Source organism: Cherax quadricarinatus, chromosome 22 (genome assembly GCF_038502225.1).
Source record: "Cherax quadricarinatus isolate ZL_2023a chromosome 22, ASM3850222v1, whole genome shotgun sequence".
Taxonomy (NCBI): domain Eukaryota; kingdom Metazoa; phylum Arthropoda; class Malacostraca; order Decapoda; family Parastacidae; genus Cherax; species Cherax quadricarinatus.
In genome coordinates this window covers 17,262,616-17,285,115 of record NC_091313.1, presented here as the reverse complement: position 1 = coordinate 17,285,115, position 22,500 = coordinate 17,262,616, and the positions used below count along the sequence as shown (strand labels likewise).

The 22,500-nt window shown below is 37.9% G+C and overlaps 1 protein-coding gene across 2 annotated transcripts in view; it reads right to left on the bottom strand.

The window, feature by feature from the left end:
• The window catches only part of LOC128689667 (inactive ubiquitin carboxyl-terminal hydrolase MINDY-4B-like), a 56,408-nt gene that overhangs the window by 16,525 nt on the left and 17,383 nt on the right, over positions 1-22,500 (bottom strand). For both annotated transcript variants that reach the window (XM_053778026.2, XM_070087496.1), the window contains exon 2: positions 4,868-4,986. In XM_053778026.2, coding sequence (XP_053634001.1) covers positions 4,868-4,940 — 73 coding nt within the window. In that variant the 5' untranslated portion in view covers positions 4,941-4,986. The remainder of the gene's footprint in view (positions 1-4,867; positions 4,987-22,500) is intronic.

The window sequence follows — 22,500 nt, the reverse complement described above, 5'->3', positions numbered from 1 at the left end:
TCATACCCAGGAAGTGAAAACAAATTTCGATGCAAGACACGCTAATTATAAGAGTACGTGTTATATTTGGCACAACTGCACCCTAATACTGCTGGCAATGCTGTTCAAGAGCCCCGTATTGTTTTGATTTTTGAACAGAGTAAAGCAATTATGACGGCCGGAGAATGTTAATAAATGAAATCTCTTGCATGGATGTTTTTTTTTTTCAATTTGAGTGGATGATTATTTCGATGATCAAGTCACAACCAATGAAAATTTTATATAGTTATATGATGAACGGATTTTGAAGACTTAACACCACAAGCACAGCGCTGCTCCTGTGTCTGTAAATGTTTAATTTGCAAGTAATTACCCCCACCCCATACCCACCATTTCCTTATCCCACCCTCTTAATTATTACTATTAATTATTATTAATGATATTATTATATTTAGATGAAATAAACGAGCGTGAGTTATTCAGTGCATAGTGTGAAGACTGGATTCTGTCTGCTAAAGTCGAGGTAAATGTTACCTTTGCTGCCTGGTTCCTTTAATAATGTTACACATCTGTTCTCTTTCTTTAATACTGGGACTACATTCGATGTCTTAAACACCTCTAACTCATGGAGAGAAATTCTCTGATCTCATTACCTCTCAGGTACACTCATTCAGTAGTTGTTCTCTTCTATTGTGAACTGCATCCAAAACTTTTACTCACTCTCTTTGACTCTGGTAATGTCATTATTTACTCCAAGAATATCTTCTTAAAGCGATTTTTCAGCTCCACACACGACTTTCTGGCTATTTCTTTTGAGCTCTCCTTCCTTCTTCTGTCTTATTATCTAATTCATTACTACCGTCTTCCTTCTGGTGTGACTGGATAGCAACGTAGGTCCACATTTAACTTTCGATGCTATGTCACTAACAAGTTATCGTTCTGCCTCTCTTCTCACCCGTGTTTAGTAGTTTCTGGCTATTCTGTTCGCTTCTCTGTTTTCTACTTTAATTTGCCTCTTTTATTTACCCATGCTCTAGAACTCTGAGTTTTTGTCTCTGTGCTCCTCTAGATCAATCATTTGTGCTGTTTCTACCACTGCTACTTCTGAGTATGATTTTTCTCCTTTACCTATCAACACTCTCCGGCTAAATACTCTACCTCGTTCATCGATTTTTCTTCTAGAGCACTTTCCGCTTTCCTGTCTAATGAAACTATTAAGTTTTCCTGTGCCCTAAACTAATTTTGTTTGCAAAGTATTGGCTCTCCTGCAAGGCACCCCATAAACTTAATTTCTCCTTTGAACAACAACAACAACAACAACAACAACAAAAACTCTCAGAATTCAATTAAAGTTAACTAAACTCTATTTTGTTTACAATCCCAAAGAATATATCAGTCACTAAACAAAAGAGTCAAAGAAATTTATCTGTATTCTGCAAACACGTTCCTGCACTACCCCTGTTATATTTTTTACACGTGTTTAGAAAATTGCATGCATATATGCCGGAAATCTCATGATGATCAAGTATCATGTAAGATCCCAAGGAATAAGTGGCAGGTTCAAGTATAAATATAGAAAGAAATATTCGCACGACCTATCACACTAGACGAATTAGTAACCGACACGAAATACCAGTTGCCACATGACGATGTTGGCTGGTGCTATTTTTCTAGAGATTTTAATAATTTAACCTGGAGTATTCCACTGGCTTACCAGACGATCATTGAAAGTGTAAGCATCTCGTCGTAACATGTGATATTTGATTATCTCCGCCCACTGGGCGGAGATCATCAAATATCTGGTGTACGTGACAAACCCCACGATTCCCTCACCGGTTAACAGTTCCTCAAGTCATATCAGATGTGGTCAGGTCAACAAGTGAGACCTAGGCACGACCAGTGACAGATATCACGCCATGCGTGGTCAGGTCAACAAGTAAAAACCAGTCACGAAGAGAGATCTTGTCACTGAATTCGATTACGGTGCCATGTGAGGTCAGGGGAAATTAAAATGATGTGGAGACCCTCTCCTACCTCCCATTTCTACATCATCTCCCTCCTTTTCACACTTTTCCTCCTCAAATTTTCTACTTCCCATTCCCACATTTTCTCCCATTCCCACTGCTACTTTTATCGCTCCCATTCCTACAATTTCCTTCAATTCCCCAAACACAGCATTAACTAAGGTGATACACCGTCGTGTAAATTAAATGCTGACATGAGAGTAAGTTTGCAACCAGAATTAAAACAATACCTAGAACTATCCAAATAAGTACACAACACGAGGGAAACCTCGATCAATAAGTAGTGTGTGTGTCTGGCGATTAACGGAGGGTGGATCAAGCTTAATCAAGCCACTCATGAGTGACACACTTGGATTTAATGCTTCACAGAACGCTAGGAAGTTGAAAATACGTTTGGAATTAAGTCAACTTTACTATATCACTTGTTTGTAGAATTTTAAATAGTGTGTTGTGTTTCGTTATTTCGTATATAGTTGCGTAATTCCTATCACTCACACAGCATATATTCCTGTCTGTTCTTGTTTCGGCTTCTTATTTTTCATTCCTTCCTTTATCCGTCTTCTTTCTGTTCTCCACGACGTGAATTTCTATTCTTTTTGTAAATTGCAGTAATAATTGTAGAATTATCGATAAAATGTTATGTAAATGGACACAGATGCAACTAATGTGACATTTTATTGTGGCAACGTTTCTTCTCTGGGAACTCTGTCAAGCCGTTAACGGCTTGACAAAGCTCCTGGAAAGCGAAACGTTGCCACAATAAAATGTCACATTAGTTGCATCTGTGTCCATTTATCGAACATGCATATTCCAGACAGAAAGTCTTATATTTTGAGCTAAATAATTCAATATTTTTTTTACACCATCTCGTTCGCTCATTATAAAGTTGATGACTGGATTACACACAGGTCAAAAGGAACTGTCAGGCCCCTGTTAGGAAATATAGCTTAATCGTGTTTTTACCTAAATGTGTCAGCAAGTAGGAATTCTAGATCGTAGACACCGCCTTTGCTTGTCGATTAACCGATGTGGCTAACTCGCTGCCTTCTTTTTTATGTTCCGTCATGTCCGAATTTATGTAGTGGAGGTGACCTCCACTACATTCCTTCGTGATCCATTCTATTTTTTCACTTCCTCCATTCTTAGGGATATTTGTGTGTGTGTGTGTGTGTGTGTGTGTGTGTGTGTGTGTGTGTGTGTGTGTGTGTGTGTGTGTGTGTGTGTGTGTGTACTCACCTAATTCTAGTTGCAGGGGTCGAGACTCAGCTCCTGGCCCCGCCTCTTCACTGAACACTATTAGGTCCTCTCTCTCCCTGCTCCGTGAGCTTTATCATACCTCGTCTTAAAGCTATGTATGGTTCCTGCCTCCACTACATCTCTCGCCAGACTGTTCCACTTCCTGACCACTCTATGACTGAAGAACTGCTTCCTAACATCCCTGCGACTCATCTGAGCCTTCAACTTCCAAGAGTGACCCCTTGTTTCTGTGTCCCCTCTCTGGAACATCTTGTCTCTATCCACCTTGTCTATTCCACGCAGTATTTTGTATGTCGTTATCATGTCTTCCCTATACCTCCTGTCCTCCAGTGTCGTCAGGCCGATTTCCCTCAGCCTTTCTTCATAGGACATTCCCCTTAGCTCTAGAACTAACCTTGTCGCAAACCTTTGCACTTTCTCTAATTTCTTAACGTGCTTGACCCGGTGCGTGTGTGTGTGTGTGTGTGTGTGTGTGTGTGTGTGTGTGTGTGTGTGTGTGTGTGTGTGTGTGTGTGTGTGTGTGTGTGTGTGTGTGTGTGTGTGTGTGTGTGTGTGTGTATGTGTGTGTGTGTGTGTGTATGTGTGTGTGTGTGTGTGTGTATGTGTGTGTGTGTAGTTTATATAGGTCATATTCCTCAGTAGGCTGTTCGAGTGTGACCAAAGATATATTATTATTATTATTATTATTATTATTATTATTATTATTATTATTATTATTATTATTATTATTATTATACAAGTGGCAGTATAATACTCATCCAGCGCCGCTTTAACACGAGGCAACATTACTCGGAATCTGTATATAATCCCATTATTCGTACATAATCATGGTGCCTGTTTTATTTACAGCGTAAACCTTGTGTAATATAAATAATTGGTTTTTATAAGCACCTATTTCAAAGTAACGGGTGCCACTACACTGAAACATTTCGACGTGAAAGTTACCAGTGTGTAGAAACGTTTCGAAGTCCTTGAAGACTATGAATGTTGTGTTCAAGTTCAAGAACTTCTCCACAAGCGCTTCTTTTTTTAAATAAAATTAATTATTACAACAAGGAAAATGTATTTTATTGAGAATCACAAGACATCAAAACAGAATCTCGAAAGTATCCTGTTACACTTGAATTAATTTAACTCTGGATGCAGGAGTACTGTAAATGGTGCGTCCGTTGTTCTGGCTACAGTGAGGACAGCTACAATGTCTTTTAGCGTCTCCGTAGGACTTACTACTCGATCTCTTCTAATAGCCAGTTTTGCAAATATATTTATAGTATTATTCTAACTTTACATTAAAATAGCCAGAAGAATATTGTCTAAAACGCCTTAACACCGTAGCCTCGTATGCCAGATACAACAGACGTACATCTCATGAATAGGGCTGCATTAATGCTGGTGAGGGACTCTTGATTCAAAGAAAGTGCGAACCCTTTCCCTTCATTATTTTTCATTCCCCAAGAGCTATTTTATCCAAGAAGTGTAAAGCATATAGGAAATGAATAATAATAATAATAATAATAATAATAATAATAATAATAATAATAATAATAATAATACCACCACCGACTTGACTTGACGCGCCGCTAAATTATGAATCTGATGATACTCACCACCTCTTTTAGTGACTAGGTTGGCGTTCAACACCTTTTTGACGGAGTCTTGGAAGCCAGCATAATCTGCCATCTTGGAGACGTTGAGGACGCGTGCAACAGTAGAGTTGTACAGGAAGCTGGGAACAAGAAATCGATCAGTCTTATTGATTGATTAACATATTAAGAATTAATATTGTATGTCATGCTTATAATTGCAGTAAACTTAGCAACAGAGCTATGTTGCAAAAAGCTACGTGAATAAATTGATACCACTTAACATCGATATGGTTAACTTGATTTATGTTAGAAATATTTTCATATTAAGGAAACATTTAATTTTCTTTAAAAGCAAATTGTGACACAGAAACAGCAAACGATCTTTGCTAGTCCAGAGGAAAACTTTGTCTATAAGAAAAGAGTGTTCTGATGTAGCAGTTTTATTAATTTATAGTAAATAAGCTGTTGGAAAAAAATTATATGGATGCACTTTACACACATATCATATTTAGACTATGATATCAAAATTATTATTCACTGCTGCTGAAAGACTTAACACATAATAGGATTATGGAGAGAAAAATAACCATCAACTGTAGTCTTACACAAAATAATCCGTTGCAAGTCTTACATATATCACAACAAACTGTGATAGGGGGGAAAAAATCGCTAGTTAGGTTTCAAGAAGAAGTGTAATGCTGTGTTCTTCAGCAAAGCCTCTCGTATTTTCTCACCAAGATTACATGAACCAGCTTCACTGGAAAGAGCCAATTCTTGTAACACGGACACTAAATCTGTGAATCAAGGCTGCATTTAAGCACTGGCATATTAAAAAAAATGCTCTTAACGAGTTTTTGAGTGGGTGGTCAAATGATAACGACTGAAGGCAGATGATTTCTTTCTCTCTCTGACAAATAAATTAACAGTTATAACATTTCAAGGTACCAGCAACAGGAGAAAGAGGAGACAGTATTTTCAAATTAAAAAAAAAAAAGAAAGGATATTCTTAAATATTTGTTTATAACTAGACTAGCAGAATATTTTGTCGTAGAAGACGAGCGAGAAAAATACCAATACTTCGCGCCAATAAAGTATAAATAACCCGTCGTGTCTAATAATCTTCGCGACCTGTACAATATACTAATTAAGAGGCTACAATAAGTCACGAAAACTGAGATTATATAACCTTACAAGTAATGAAATTCTCAAAGGGGTAGTTACAGTTTAAGTTCACAAGTTCACTCTCCAGACCTAACACAAGGTATCCTTCCTGTGTATAGTATATCACGACTTACCTTAATAGACAACCAGTGAAAGAACCGACAGCCTCTGTGTTCCATATACACGATAACTGAACGTTACTTATCTTTATAGCCGACAAGACAAGTATAACTGCTCACCAAATACAACAATCAGATGTTTAACGAAGAATAATAAATTAATATAATGTTCAAAACAAGTTACATTCATCTACAGTAAATATCAGTAACAATATGTCTGAGTCATGGCTATAAATTATTGTGGACGTAAATAACCTGCAACACACAAGAGTGTCTGTAACTAGTATGTCTGGGGAGAAAATATAATTTCCAAAATTTTATGAAGAATATAAAAGCTTCTGTCGTAAGATTACGAACATATTAACATACACAAAACTTGATTAAACTTTTTCCCCACAAGCAGTAATCCAAGAGTTTTTTTATATAATATAAATTTTAAATATGGTTCAGATTCTAACGTAATCTGATAAAGACTTCCCTGTAAAACCTGACCAAATATTTTTGACACATTAATAATATATAAGAAAAAATCTGTTTCACTTCCTTACTAGAAGATGTACATTTTATTGGTGAATTTACTAAAAATAATTTTTAAAGGGGTGGACTGGTAAGCCAGATGAAGGCCTCGGTCAGATGATCAAAAGCTCCAGCTGCAGGTCATGATATGAAACGCCTGCTCTATTTCCTGACAATCCTTACCTAACCTGACCTTGGGGAATGTGTAGATGGGATAATAACATCTGTGAGATTAAGAACATCCTCGCAGAGTTTACATTTGGCAGATACTCGACCATGATATGGACAGACGAACTATGACCTGGCGAACCTACCCCAAGAACTGACCAGCCTATTCGAAGACACCATCTACGCCAAGAAGCGCCGAAGCTGGTCATAAAACTGCTATTTATAACCAAATTACTATTATAATAGCCAGAACTGCACGCAGAAAATTTTGCATGAACATCACAGCATCAATGAAGTGAAAATCGTAAATGTGCAACATCGTGTTATGGGATTCCTTTGATGCAAATAATTATGGGGCTGCAAACATAATTATGCATTTTTATAGTCAGGTGTATAAGGTAATAAGAGAAGCATTAACGGTAAAAAAAAAAACACTAAAAAATTCTCTTTGAAAAATTGCAAAATTAATAAAGGATAAAATTCAGACTTGATGGATTGCAGAAACAATATTAGACAATGTCTGGTGATCACTGACCCAGTAAATTTTTTTAGCTGACAAATTGCAGGGTGATAAAATATAAAAAAGTCTTCGCTCGTCTGGATTAAATGCTTAGATATACATAGATCCAAAAGTAGTCTGTATTTCTGACGTTATCGGAGGAGACTAGTCAACCTTAGACGCCACTGTGACCTTGACAGTAGACACTGACCAAACAGAAGAGATGCTGTCTCCAGAAAATACACACACACACACACACACACACACACACACACACACACACACACACACACACACACACACACACACACACACACACACACACATACACACACACACACACACACACACTCACACACTCACACACACACACACACACACACACATACACACACACACACACACACACACACACACACACACGCACACACACACACACTATATATATATATATATATATATATATATATATATATATATATATATATATATATATACATATATATATATATATATATATATATATATGTGTGTGGTAGGTAAGTTTGGGGTGCCAGGTGTAGATGATAATGGGACCCCATCGATTGAACTTTGTATAGAGAGGGGTTTAGTTATAGGTAATACATATTTTAAGAAAAAGAGGATAAATAAGTATACAAGATATGATGTAGGGCGATATGACAGTAGTTTGTTGGATTATGTATTGGCAGATAAAAGACTGTTGAGTAGACTTCAGGATGTACATGTTTATAGAGGGGCCACAGATATATCAGATCACTTTTTAGTTGTAGCTACACTGAGAGTAAAAGGTAGATGGGATAAAAGGAGAATAGAAGCATCAGGGAAGAGAGAGGTGAAGGTTTATAAACTAAAAGAGGAGGCAGTTAGGGTAAGATATAAACAGCTATTGGAGGACAGATGGGCTAATGAGAGCATAGGCAATGGGGTCGAAGAGGTATAGGGTAAGTTTAAAAATGTAGTGTTAGAGTGTTCAGCAGAGGTTTGTGGTTACAGGAAAGTGGGTGCAGGAGGGAAGAGGAGCGATTGGTGGAATGATGATGTAAAGAGAGTAGTAAGGGAGAAAAAGTTAGCATATGAGAAGTTTTTACAAAGTAGAAGTGATGCAAGGAGGGAAGAGCATATGGAGAAAAAGAGAGAGTTTAAGAGAGTGGTGAAGCAATGTAAAAAGAGAGCAAATGAGAGAGTGGGTGAGATGTTATCAACAAATTTTGTTGAAAATAAGAAAAAGTTTTGGAGTGAGATTAACAAGTTAAGGAAGCCTAGAGAATAAATGGATTTGTCAGTTAAAAATAGGAGAGGAGAGTTATTAAATTGAGAGTTAGAGGTATTGAGAAGATGGAAGGAATATTTTGAGGAATTGTTAAATGTTGATGAAGATAGGGAAGCTGTGATTTCGAGTATAGGGCAAGGAGGAATAACATCTTGTAGGAGTGTGGAAGAGCCAGTTGTGAGTGTGGGGGAAGTTCGTGAGGCAGTAGGTAAAATGAATAGGGGTAAGGCAGCCGGGACTGATGGGATAAAGATAGAAATGTTAAAAGCAGGTGGGGATATAGTTTTGGAGTGGTTGGTGCAATTATTTAATAAATATATGGAAGAGGGCAAGGTACCTAGGGATTGGCAGAGAGCATGCATAGCTCCTTTGTATAAAGGCAAAGGGGACAAAAGAGAGTGCAAAAATTATAGGGGGATAAGTCTGTTGAGTGTGCCTGGTAAAGTGTATGGTAGAGTTATTACTGAAAGAATTAAGAGTAAGACGGAGAATAGGATAGCAGATGAACAAGGAGGCTTTAGAAAGGTAGGGGGTGTGTGGACCAGGTGTTTACAGTGAAACATATAAGTGAACAGTATTTAGATAAGGCTAAAGAGGTTTTTGTGGCATTTATGGATTTGGAAAAGGCGTATGACAGGGTGGATAGGGGGGCAATGTGGCAGATGTTGCAGGTGTATCGTGTAGGAGGTAGGTTACTGAAAGGAATGAAAAATTTTTACGAGGATAGTGAGGCTCAAGTTAGAGTATGTAGTAAAGAGGGAGATTATTTCCCAGTAAAAGTAGGCCTTAGAAAAGGATGTGTGATGTCACCGTGGTTGTTTAATATATTTATAGATCGAGTTGTAAGAGAGGGTCTTGGCAAGAGGTTTGGAGTTAAAGGATAAAGAATCACACATAAAGTGGGAGTTGTCACAGTTGCTCTTTGCTGATGACACTGTGCTCTTGGGTGAGTCTGAAGAGAAGTTGCAGAGGTTGGAGGATGAATTTGGTAGGGTATGTAAAAGAAGAAAATTAAAAGTGAATACAGGAAAGAGTAAGGTTATGAGGATAACAAAAAGATTAGGTGATGAAAGATTGGATTTCAGATTGGAGGGAGAGAGTATGGAGGAGGTGAATGTATTCAGATATTTGGGAGTGGACGTGTCAGCGGATGGGTCTATGAAAAATGAGGTGAATCATAGAATTGATGAGGGGAAAAGGGTGAGCGATGCACTTAGGAGTCTGTGGAGACAAAGAACTTTGTCCTTGGAGGCAAAGAGGGGAATGCATGAGAGTATAGTTTTACCAACGCTCTTATATGGGTCTGAAGCATGGTTGATGAATGTTGCAGCGAGGAGAAGGCTGGAGGCAATGGAGATATCATGTCTGAGGGCAATGTGTGGTGTGAATATAATGCAGAGAATTCGTAGTTTGGAAGTTAGGAGGAGGTGCGGGATTGCCAAAACTGTTGTCCAGAGGGTTGAGGAAGGGTTGTTGAGGTGGTTCGGACATGTAGAGAGAATGGAGCGAAACAGAATGACTTCAAGAGTGTACCAGTCTGTAGTGGAAGGAAGGCGGGGTAGGGGTCGGTCTAGGAAAGGTTGGAGTGAGGGGGTAAAGGAGGTTTTGTGTGCGAGGGGCTTGAACTTCCAGCGGGCATGCGTGAGCGTGTTTGATAGGAGTGAATGGAGACAAATGGTTTTTAATACTTGACGTGCAGTTGGAGTGTGAGCAAAGTAACATTTATGAAGGGATTCAGGGAAACCGGCAGGCCGGACTTGAGTCCTGGAGATGGGAAGTACAGTGCCTGCACTCTGAAGGAGGGGTGTTAATGTTACAGTTTAAAAACTGTAGTGTAAAGCACCCTTCTGGCAAGACAGTGATGGAGTGAATGATGGTGAAAGTTTTTCTTTTTCGGGCCATCTTGCCTTGGTGGGAATCGGCCAGTGTGGTAATTATAAATATAAATATATATATATATATATATATATATATATATATATATATATATATATATATATATATATATAAATATATATATATATATATATATATGTCGTGCCGAATATGTAAAACTGGTCAATTAGCAAGAATTCATATAAAATTAAGTCCTTTCTGAAATTTTCTCTTATACGCTTAAAGATATATCTTTTCATTAATGTTGATGTAAAAATTTATAATTTTGCACCAAAAGAATCTTAGAAAACTTACCTAACCTTATTAAAACAAGAACAATTTATTTTAGCCTAACCCAACTAAATATTATTTAAATTTGTTTACAATAGTTTAATACTAAACAAACACAGTGAAATATATATATATATATATATATATATATATATATATATATATATATATATATATATATATATATATATATATATATACGAAAAATATATATTTCACTGTGTTTGTTGAGTATTAAATTATATTGTAAACAAATCTAAAATATATTTAGTTGGGTTAGGCTAAAATAAATTTTTCTTGTTATAATAAGGTTAGGTAAGTTTTCTAAGTTCCTTTTGGTGCAAAATTGTAAATTTTTACAGCAACATTAACGAAAAAAATATATCTTTAAACGTATAAGAGAAAATTTTAGAAAGGACTTAATTTTAAATGAGTTCTTGCTAATTGACCAGTTTTACTTATTCGGCACGACATTATATATATATATATATATATATATATATATATATATATATATATAATATATATATATATATATATATATATATATATATATATATATATATATATATATATATATATATATAATCACGAACAAGCGATACAAAAAGTAAAACAACCATGGGGGGAGTTGAATGGTAGTTATAGGCCTTTCGTGTTGCAATCAACATATCAAGATCTTGCAGTGTTCCAGTAAAAAAAAAAAGAATAATTCCAAGAAAATACATTTAGAGGAAGCATCTTTGTTAGAATGAGGGTGGTGGGAGGCAGAAGGCGATAAGTGCCCCCAGGCATACCAATACCCAGTGTTTAGTGCCCCGTGCCAGAAAGATTGAATATTATAGCATTAGAAGACAGGCAGCCCACTAGCTGCCTGTCTTCACTCGTCTGGATTAAATGCTGAGATATACATAGATCCAGTACATGTCGCCCAATTATCAAATGCGATTTTCAGCCACCTTAGAATCTGCAATAACTCGACAAAATGATTAGAAATCAGATTCATCTTCTCTTGTTTTACTTGGTTTGAAAAGAATGTTGTAGAATTGGCAATTATGTAACATGCTAAACTTTCATTATATAATAATATTGGCAGCTTATTTTAATTAGACTCGTTTATTGTAGAGGCTATCGTGCATAGCCTAAAACCGGACTATAATACGAACGCCATGGGATGCCTTAAGTGTCGTAGTGTTTGATGGTCAGACCTGCGTCTGCCTCAGAATCTTGTCGGACAGACAATTGCTAGATATAACTAAATTTGCATTGTTAAATCTGAGACAGTATATCAAAGTTTGACCGAATTTTTGATAATTGTCATGTTACTATTGTTACGTTCGTCAAGGTTTTAGTACAATATCAGTGGTTGTGGGCTGGCACCGGCACTAGACACTGGGTATTGGTATATCTGGGGCACTTATCACCTCCTGACTCCCTCCACACTCATTCCAGCAAAGACGCTTCCTCTGAGCATATTTGCTGAGAATTCTTTCTTTTTTTTTCTGGAACATCGCAAACCCCTGATGATGTGTAAAGCCTAAGCCTATCACTTAACTCCCCCCGTGGTTTTTAGCACACACACACACACACACACATATGTATATATGTATATATATATATATATATATATATATATATATATATATATATATATATATATATATATATATATATATATATATAATTTAATGAAAATTAAATTATATATGTAATTTGCCAACATTGCATAGAATAATAATAAAATTTCGAGCATTTATATGTATAGCAAAGCTGTTCTGGTTACCACGGTTTACTTATTGTGGTGACAATTGATCACAAACATTAAGTCAATAATAACACATTATTAGAGACTTGTTTGTAGTACATTATGTGTTAGGAAGATTTTCTAAATACATTTAGTTCTCCAGCAATACATACATCAGTTAAAACGTTCTCTCATAATTACCTATACATATAGAAGAATTAGAATATTAAAAAAGGAAGAATAAGAATGTTAAAACAATTCTACCAACATTCTGAGAAGATATTCGGAACTTTGGCTCATGTTTAGCTGCAACTTTGTAATGGTGTTTTAACTTTCTCAATAAAAACACTCAAAAACTTTTATGATCTTGACGTGGTTAAGATCAGTATAAAGTGATGGTCGCTAATGTTGTGTGTTGTTAACAAATTATTATATAAAATAATCTTGTAAACATTTTTTGGGGGGAATAATTCACGTCCAGCTAAGTCCTTGAGTACATAAGACAAAGTGTATTGCGAGGATTCCTTCCATGAACGTCAACTGTCTTTTTTTTAAGAGTGCATAATGTAATATGTTGTATAATTAAGCTTTAACATCGTCAACAATTCCGAAACGCAAAACAAAGGAATTTGGAGGTGGATTAGTGGGAAGGAGCAGTTTTTAAACCGTTCTAAATTATAGACACCATGACCTGCACGAGCAATGAACAAACACACAACTGCAAGTAGGTAGGTCGTGGAAGTGAAACCCACCTCTTACTAGGGCTGTTAGATTTTAGAAGTCGCTCTGAAGAACGACCCATGGATCAACACGGCGCCATAAACACAAATTTTAACCACGGCGACCTGCTCAAACACAGACATGTGATTTATTCTATTTTTATCTTCGGGAATTTCGTTCTATCTTTTTTTCAGTTTACGGTCACGTCACGACCTGGTCTGCGACCACGCCACCGCCCATACGAACATCCCTGCCTACACCCACGCCCTCGTTCGGCCAGAAGCGTGGGATGGGCGGGCGGGACGACAGAGGTGGTAGCGTGAACCGTAGCAATATAAACATTGATTCGGGTGAAACTGTAATAACACACACGTAACCCTTTCCCTTTTCTTTCCAGTGTTGCAGAATTTCTTGTAAAATAAAACATGGAAGGTAGTGTGCTGTGCTTCCTTCCTGGGAGCGTCCACAAGAAGGACGTAAGAAGCGTACTTTACCAAGGCTTATCTTAGTCTCCCGAGCACTGACAGTACCTTTGTTCTCTTTCATCCCTCCCTCCCTTTGGTTTTTCTCTTTCGTTTTGTGCGTTGGAAGGGAGGGACGGAGGGTTTGTGTATGTTTACATGCCTGTTCATCTTGTCTATTGTCCCACATACATACCTGAAAATACGTGTTTATGATTCTCGGGACACTCGTTAAATGATGAGCTCCATTTCTTGAGTCCACCGCCTACATTCGGACCCATTTATGGGTTAAAGCACTATCGAGTCTTACGCCCGACTTATTCCACTCCTATATTAATCTAAGGCTAAAAAAATTGTTGCTAATGTCTATGTTAATTGGCTGAGAGTTTATTTCCCATCTTTGTCCTTTCGTCCTGGGTCCACATAGCACAATGTTTTACTCCCAGGAGTACTTTGCATTTCATGTTCATGTGACTTGTGATAACGAACCAATGCACCTAACCACTCGATGATAGTCTGATAAAAACAGCATTAAAACATCTGGATCACCCTCAAGAGCCATTTAACAAAGATTGTTTAACCCAATGAAAGTTTGTGAAAATCTCTCAAAGGTCTGTCAATCCTCTGAAAGGTCGTTCAACATCCTGAAGAATTATTCGACCACCCTGAAGGGTCATTGACTCCCCCCATTAGGGTTCGTGCGACCCATTACAGCGTCGTAACACCCAAGGTGTGACTAATTCATTTGTGATATATTACGCTTAACAAGTATCATCAGCTGCTGTGTCTTAAGAGCAAAGGCAATAAAATTGTAGACTTTCCCCACAGCAGGTGACGAGGGTTGTAATGCCTGGCTGTCGTGATGCTAGTCATGATACACTATACACCTTGTGTATATATTCCCGTCGCTGTCCGCTAATGCCACACACACACCTTTGATCTACCCGAATTACAGATCGATTTTCTGATTACAGACCCGTAACAGGAAAAAAAAATATTCTCTATTTTCTAGATTTTCCGCGAGAATGGGTTGTGAGACTTGACATGACAGTAAAAGCTCGTCTTCCCGTAGCTAAATTCCTCTTGTAAAAAAAAAAAAAAAATGACACTGAGTACATAACCCGAGCACTGGATCAAATTATTGACAAAGGACTTTAGTTAACGCTGGTAAAATAAGTACGCATGCAAAGCGATTAGAAGATTAAATATGAAAATTAGAGTCCATTACAACGTGGTAAAATAAAGTTAGGCGTAAAATAATATACCAGGAAAAGAGAACTCACATTAGATGGTCTGAGATAATCAGGTAATGAGAGGCTCATGTTAGTCTGTTGGGGGTAAGTCTTTCCACTGCAAGTGGGCCATCAAGGCCGTAATTGACCTGTTAATTAACAATAAGATTGTTTTAACCCTTAAAATAAGGCTTAACGGAAATACTCAGTGTATGTGCAGAGATACACACCTTTCAGTATGTATATACATAGATACACACACCTCTCAATGTGTACATACACAGACATACACTCCTCGCAGCGTAGACTAGCTCTTCTCTGTGTCTATATACAGAAGTACGCCTCTCTGTGTATATAGCAATATTAGGTTTTTGTAAGACTAAGGATTATAGATCTTTAGGCCTCTTATATTACACTAATGATATATGAAAAACGCCAGTTTTAAAAAGCATGTTCCTAATAACAAAAACTACTGATTTTTTATTAAATAATGTAAACGACACAAATATACCGAAATCATACGAACTAATTTCATAACAATTTCTATCTTACGTTAACGCTATTGAATTACCTTCATGTGCAAAGTCCGTAATGTTTAACACTTAAAAGTTTAACTGGAGAGTTGTGGTTGCGACAGGTTGCTAGGCATAAATTTACTGTCATTACGAAGCCCTACACAACTGTAAAGAGGACGCCCTACACATCTCACTGTCAAGAGGACGCCCTAAACAACTATCAGAAGAACACCGTAAACAACTGACTTTCAAAGAACGTCCTACACAACTGTCAAAAGAACGCCTTAAAAAACTGCCAAGAAAACACCTTACACAACTGACTATCAAGAGAACGTCCTGCTCAACTGTCAAGAGAACGCCCTACAAAACTGTGAAAAGGACGCAATACACAACTGACTGTCAAGAGGACGCCCTACAAAACTGTCAAGACAACGCCCTACATAACTAACTGTTAAGACAACACCCTACACAACTGTACTCGGTGAACTTTTTTAAACACACCCTTAATTACATTAACTAAATAAATAATAACATGTAGTAACCAATGGTGCTATATATACAATATAAACATTTCTTCTACTTAGTACTACTTAACGAAATTGAATAAGTTATAGCCTTAGTTAAATTTGTAGACTGACCCGTTAGCCGGTGTGTAAACAGTTCACTCCTACTCTCTTTCACCGGGGATGTTAAGTGCATTACATCAATATTCATTTACTGTAAATGCTTAGTCAACAATGTAGTGTGCATGCACAGTGATACACACCCTCCACCCTCGAGAAAGGGGGTCAACAGCATGCTGGCATGCACCAAATGGGATGCATATGCATGAGACCTTAGGTCATCGGTGGATGATGATTTGTAATAATTTAGATAATGATAATTACGGCGGGAATTACTGCAGTGCAGGGATGACTGCTCCACTGATTCTACTCCCTCAAATCTTCATCATGATGATGGTAGTTATCATGACGACACTAGGGATTGTACCTGTTGCAATGTCAACAGTGGTGATGGCATCAACTGAGACTGATGTCAACAATGGCGATGGCATCAACTGTGATGTCAACAGTGGCGATGATATCAACTGTGACTTATGTCAACAGTGGCGACAACACTAACAATGACATAACTATTAATGGAGATTCTAACTCCCATAGCCAGTCCCACGAATGAACGTACGCTCATGGCCTGGCTCACATCTATACTCACGTTCATGGCCTCCTCTACACTCATACCCACGGCTCTGAACACGCACACGGCCAAATTCGTGAACGAAGCGCAGAACTTAAAAAAAATTGTTTCTCTGAACTACCTGCCTAATCGATTTTATAGGTGAAGTGGGTAGAAGAATGGGGATATGAATGGATCTAGGGAAGGTTTTAACTCCGCGACTAGCCATGTTGCAAACCTTTGCACTTTCTCTAGTTTCGTTACATGCTTGGCTAGGTGTGGGTTCCAAACTGGTGCTGCATACTCCAATATGGGCAGCAGTTATTTGGCTGATGTACGCCTCAGGAGATATGCCTGGTGTTATATTTACCCCAAGGTCCTTTTCCTTGAGTGAGGTTTGTAGTCTCTAGCCCCCTAGACCGTACTCCGTCTGCGGTCTTCTTTGCCCTCCCCCAATCTTCATGGCTTTGCACTTTGTGGGGTTGAACTCCAGGAACCAGTTTCTAGACCAGGTCTGTAGTCTTTCCAGATCCCTTTGTAGTTTTGCCTGGTCCTCGTCCGATTGAATCCTTCTCATCATCTTCACATCATCTGCAAACAGGGACACCTCTGAGTCTATTCCTTCCGTCATGTCATTCATAAATATCAGGAACAGCACCGGTCCTAGGACTGACCTCTTTAGAACCCCGCTCGTCACAGGTACCCACTTTGACTCCTCGCCACGTACCATGAATCGCCGTTGTCTTCCTGACAGGTATTCTCTGATCCATTGCAGTGCCTTTCCTGTTATCCCTGACTGGTCCTCCAGCTTTTGCACTAATCTCTTGTGTGGGACTGTGTAAAACGCCTTCTTACAGTCCAAGAAAATGCATTCTACCCACCCCTGTCTCTCGTCTTACTGCTGTCACCCTGTAATAGAACTCCAGTAGGTTTGTGACACAGGATTTCCCATCCCTGAAACCGTGCTGGCTGTCGTTAAACTCATTCCTTTCTAGGTGCTCACCACTCTTCTCCTGATAATCTTTTCCATGACTTTGCATACTATACTTGCCAGTGACACTGGTCTGTAGTAAATTTAATGCTTCGTGTCTGTCTTCTTTTTTAAATTGGGACTACATTTGCTGTCTTCCACACCTCACATAGTCGCCCTGTTTAGATAAATGTGTTGAAGATTGATGTTAGTGTTACACAAAGCCTCTCTGCTCCCTCTCTCAGGACTCATGGAGAGATGTTATTCGGCCCCATCACCTTTGACGTATCTAGCTCGCTTATCAGCCTCTTCACTTCTTCCTCTTTTGTATGTATTGTGTCCAACACTTGATGTACCCCACCTCTCCGTTTTTCTGGTGTCTCTTCTGTCTCCTCTGTGAACACTTCTTTGAATCTCTTGTTGAGCTCCTCATATACTTCACGGTCGTTTCTTGTGATCTCGCCTCCTTCCTTCCTCAGCCTGATTACGTGGTCCTTGACGTTGTTCTCCTCCTGATGTGGTTGTAAATCTGCTTCGGGTCAGATCTGGCTTTCGCTGCTATGTTATTTTTGCATTATTGTTGGGCCTCCCTTCTTACCTGTGCATATTCATTTCTGGTTCAACGACTGCTCTCCTTATTCGTCTGGGTCCTTTGCGTTCTATACTTCTTCCATTCTCTAGCACATTTGATTTTGGCCTTTCTACACCTTTTGTGTGAACCAAGGGCTCATCCTGGCTTTCTCGTTATTTCTGTTACCCTTGTATGTGTGTGTGTGTGTGTGTGTGTGTGTGTGTGTATGTGTGTGTGTGTGTGTGTGTGTGTGTGTATGTGTGTGTGTGTGTGTGTGTGTGTGTGTGTGTGTGTGTGTGTGTGTGTGTGTGTGTGTGTGTGTGTGTGTGTGTGTGTGTGTGTGTGTGTGTATGTACACATTCTTACATACAAATGTTGCGTATTGCTAAACTAAGTACACACCGTTTAAAAATCTATAGTAATGATATTTTTATGATCATATTATGTAATTAGATGGGAAAGGATAGTTGGCAAAGTAAATAAGGCAGGGGGCTGTAAAATAAATAAGGCAGGGTAGCTTGTAAAATAAATAAGGCAGGGTAGCTTGTAAAATAAATAAGGCAGGGTAGCTTGTAAAATAAATAAGGCAGGGTAGCTTGTAAAATAAATAAGGCAGGGTAGCTTGTAAAATAAATAAGGCAGGGTAACTTGTAAAATAAATAAGGCAGGGTAGCTTGTAAAATAAATAAGGCAGGGTAGCTTGTAAAATAAATAAGGCAGGGTAGCTTGTAAAATAAATAAGACAGGGTGGCTTGTAAAATAAATAAGGCAGGGTAGCTTGTAAAATAAATAAGTTAGCGTATATATGTTGTCTTAGCCTGTAAAATAAGCGAAGGAAATCCAAGTTTATTCACGTAAAATAAATCAGTGTAAGATAAAAACAAATTAAACTGCCACAACGTGATGGTAAAATTCTAACAAATAATACAAATAATGAAGGTAAATGGAATACTATAAAAAATCTTAGGGACTGAGGGTAAAATTAACAGTGATACAGAAACGCAGTCAAAAAAGAGTGACTATGTATTTCGACCTCCGTCTGAGATCATCTTCTGACGAATATTTAGATATTCGATTTTTTTTTTTACATTGCATTTTTCTTCTTGTGGGTTTTATTTAATTTAAAAAGTGTCCACTACACCGAAATGGCTCATCTAACTATATTTTTTTTTTTTTTAACTCAGGGAATATTATTGGATACTGGGACGAATTATTCCAAAGGCTTTCCTGATACCATACGGAAACAACACCTCGAAAGTAGCTCTCTTTATTTAACAGCAAATAAATCTGTCTTACTGAGCTCATAATGGGTATGGAATAACAGTAAAATTTTAGTAAGTTGATTCGTCATATTGAATTCGGATTAATTAATACCGTGCTAGTATAAAATAGTTATCGGTGATAATTGCACCTTTCGTCGCATGTGGACACATATTTGCCACCTTTGAAAATACAATGGAATATACAGTACCTATGTAATGGGATATCGTAGGAATACCATATGATAGACGTATTAGTATGCCACTCGGATATATGAGGTTATTGTGATATTAGTCTCCAAGTTTTTGAAAGGGCACATTGCTTAATTATTGTGCATGAAACAGTGGTAATGTGCAAATCAGAACACAGATCATTGCGTGATAAATGTATACCAAGTGGGGTATCCCCAAGGATATATATACCGAGAGGTGCATCTCTCGGGGTACACAAAACCAAGTGGAGTTTGTGTATATAAACCGAGAAATGTACATCTCTATATAGTTACACCGAGAGGTGTTTCTATAGTTAACTACATTACTTAAATTTTAGATTAAAATGTACTAGCATATAACTTGCAGCCTCGGTGATACTTTAACATTCTATCATAGCACGTGGAGAGAGAGAGAGAGAGAGAGAGAGAGAGAGAGAGAGAGAGAGAGAGAGAGAGAGAGAGAGAGAGAGAGAGAGAGAGAGAGAGAGAGAGAGAGAGAGAGAGAGAGAGCGAAAATCAACAGCGATAACCTCAGCCGCTGTTGCCTCAACATTACAATCATCATCATCTTCATCTTTGTATTGCTGGTTCGCAGCTCTCTAAACACAACCACTTTGACCTTCAATCGTTCCACTTTTCCACACAACATGTCATCACTTCTTTCGACCAACCTGAAATGGTTGGTACACAAGCAGACACGAGACTTCACAGAGTGTTGCAAAAACATTACCGGAGCTGCCCGACGTTCGTATAAAATTCCCTTAGAGCAGTTTTTGAAAGAATTTGGGGGTTGGTGTAGCCCCTGATGTTAAATCTGTTGTATCCTCTACTGGTACTTCTGCTGATGTTGGTTCTTTTTATTCTCCTTCGACGGCTGCTGCTTGTACTACAGCATTTGCTACGGTGTTCGTGTATCTACTAAGTTTCATTGTGTTGTTTTGTAACCTTCATATATAGTGATGTTCGTCCTTGACCTCTTTCTTCCAGAGTTCAATGATATTTTCTTTGTTTGGAAGTTGTCATGACTGTTTACCAACGATTACTTTATACTCACACTCACAGACACAAGGTATAGACAGACTCTAGGTATACTCACACTCACAGACACAAGGTATAGACAGACTCTAGGTAAACACACAAAGATACTAAGTAAACAGACAATAGATAACAACCACAACCATGCTGTGTATACAGAGAAACGCTAGGTATACAGACAGAAACGCTAGGTATACAGACAGAAACGCTAGGTATACAGGTATACAGACAGAAACGCTAGGTATACAGGTATACAGACAGAAACGCTAGGTATACAGGTATACAGACAGAAACGCTAGGTATACAGGTATACAGACAGAAACGCTAGGTATGCAGACAGAGAAATGCTAGGTATGCAGACAGAGAAACGCTAGGTATATAGACAGAAACGCTAGATATACAGACAAAGAAATGATAGGTATACAGTCAGAGAAACGCTAGATATACAGACAAAGAAGCGCTAAGTATATAGACAGATAAACGTTAAGTATACAGACAAAGAAACTCTAGGTAAACAGACAGAAAAACGCTAGGTATACAGACAGAAATGCTAAGTATACAGCCATTTAAAAGCCAGTAATACAGACAAACATTTTTTAGACAGATACACACAGTAACTAGGTATACAAACACAGACACTAGACTCACATATATAGAAAAACACAAAGTAAACATTCAGTAAAAATAAAACACTGTCCATCAGATCAGCATATAATGAAGTAGTCAGGAGAAAGTTCATGATACTCTAATAGCAAAAGGACATACAATGTTAAGGAAGATGTTTAAAAAAATACTTTGGTGAAAAAAGGAGAAAAACAGTAAGTAGCCCCGAGTGCAGCTTTGTAAGATGGATCCGGCAAAATTCTGTCAGGTCAGAGGTAGATTATCAGACATGCAAGAAAATTTAAAAATTGACTGAAATTTCAGACCTAGCGAAGGGGAGAGCGACAATGGAGATTAATGTCAGATGTCTGCTGAAGGAATAAGTCGTTATGCTCCCATTTTAAGGTTTAATTAGCTGTCATCTTGACCTACGGTTAGCGCTAAGACTGTAAGAGCAGTGTCGGGTATAAAACTAAAATATAGCCAAGTTATTTATCTGGAGAAGATGAATAGGTACAGCATCGTGTGGCCAGAATTTAAAAAAAATTAGTGTGGAATCTTAAGGCTACGTTTTGATGCATCCTCGATCATTATCAAGTCAACATTGGGTGAGAAAATGGAGAAAAACGCGCAAGAAAAGGCCGGTAGAGGGAAGGGGAAACAAAACTAGAAGACACTGTGATATCTATGAAAGCTACAGTTGAGAGTCATTAAGACTATTTAATCAAATGCATTAATTTTCTCATTCAGTGCCTGACGCGACGTCCCGCTGATATTGTCTTGTGCTGGACCCGATTTTATCTGTACCTAATATTGTCTTGTCCTGTACTTCATACTGGCTTATCCTGTACCTGATTTTGCCATGTCATGTAACTGATATTATCGTGTCCTGTAACTGATATTGCCCTGTTCTGTACCTGATATTGTTCTGTCTTGTGCCTGATATTATCTTATCCAGGACCCAATATTGATACCCCTACACCAGATATTGTCTTGCCCTGTACACGAAATTGTCTTGTTTTGTACATGATGTTGTGTAAATCTGCACCCATTAATGTGCCCCTCAATACCTCTGTACCCAATATGATGTTAACGTTAATTTTAATTATGTTAATACCAATAATAAAAAGAAAACCGTTTTCATGTTTATGTTTTTCAGTACTTCTGGAAAAAGAGAAGGAGAATGCGATACGAGATTAATGTAGCATTGTTAACAATTTCTTCTTTTCACACAGGGTA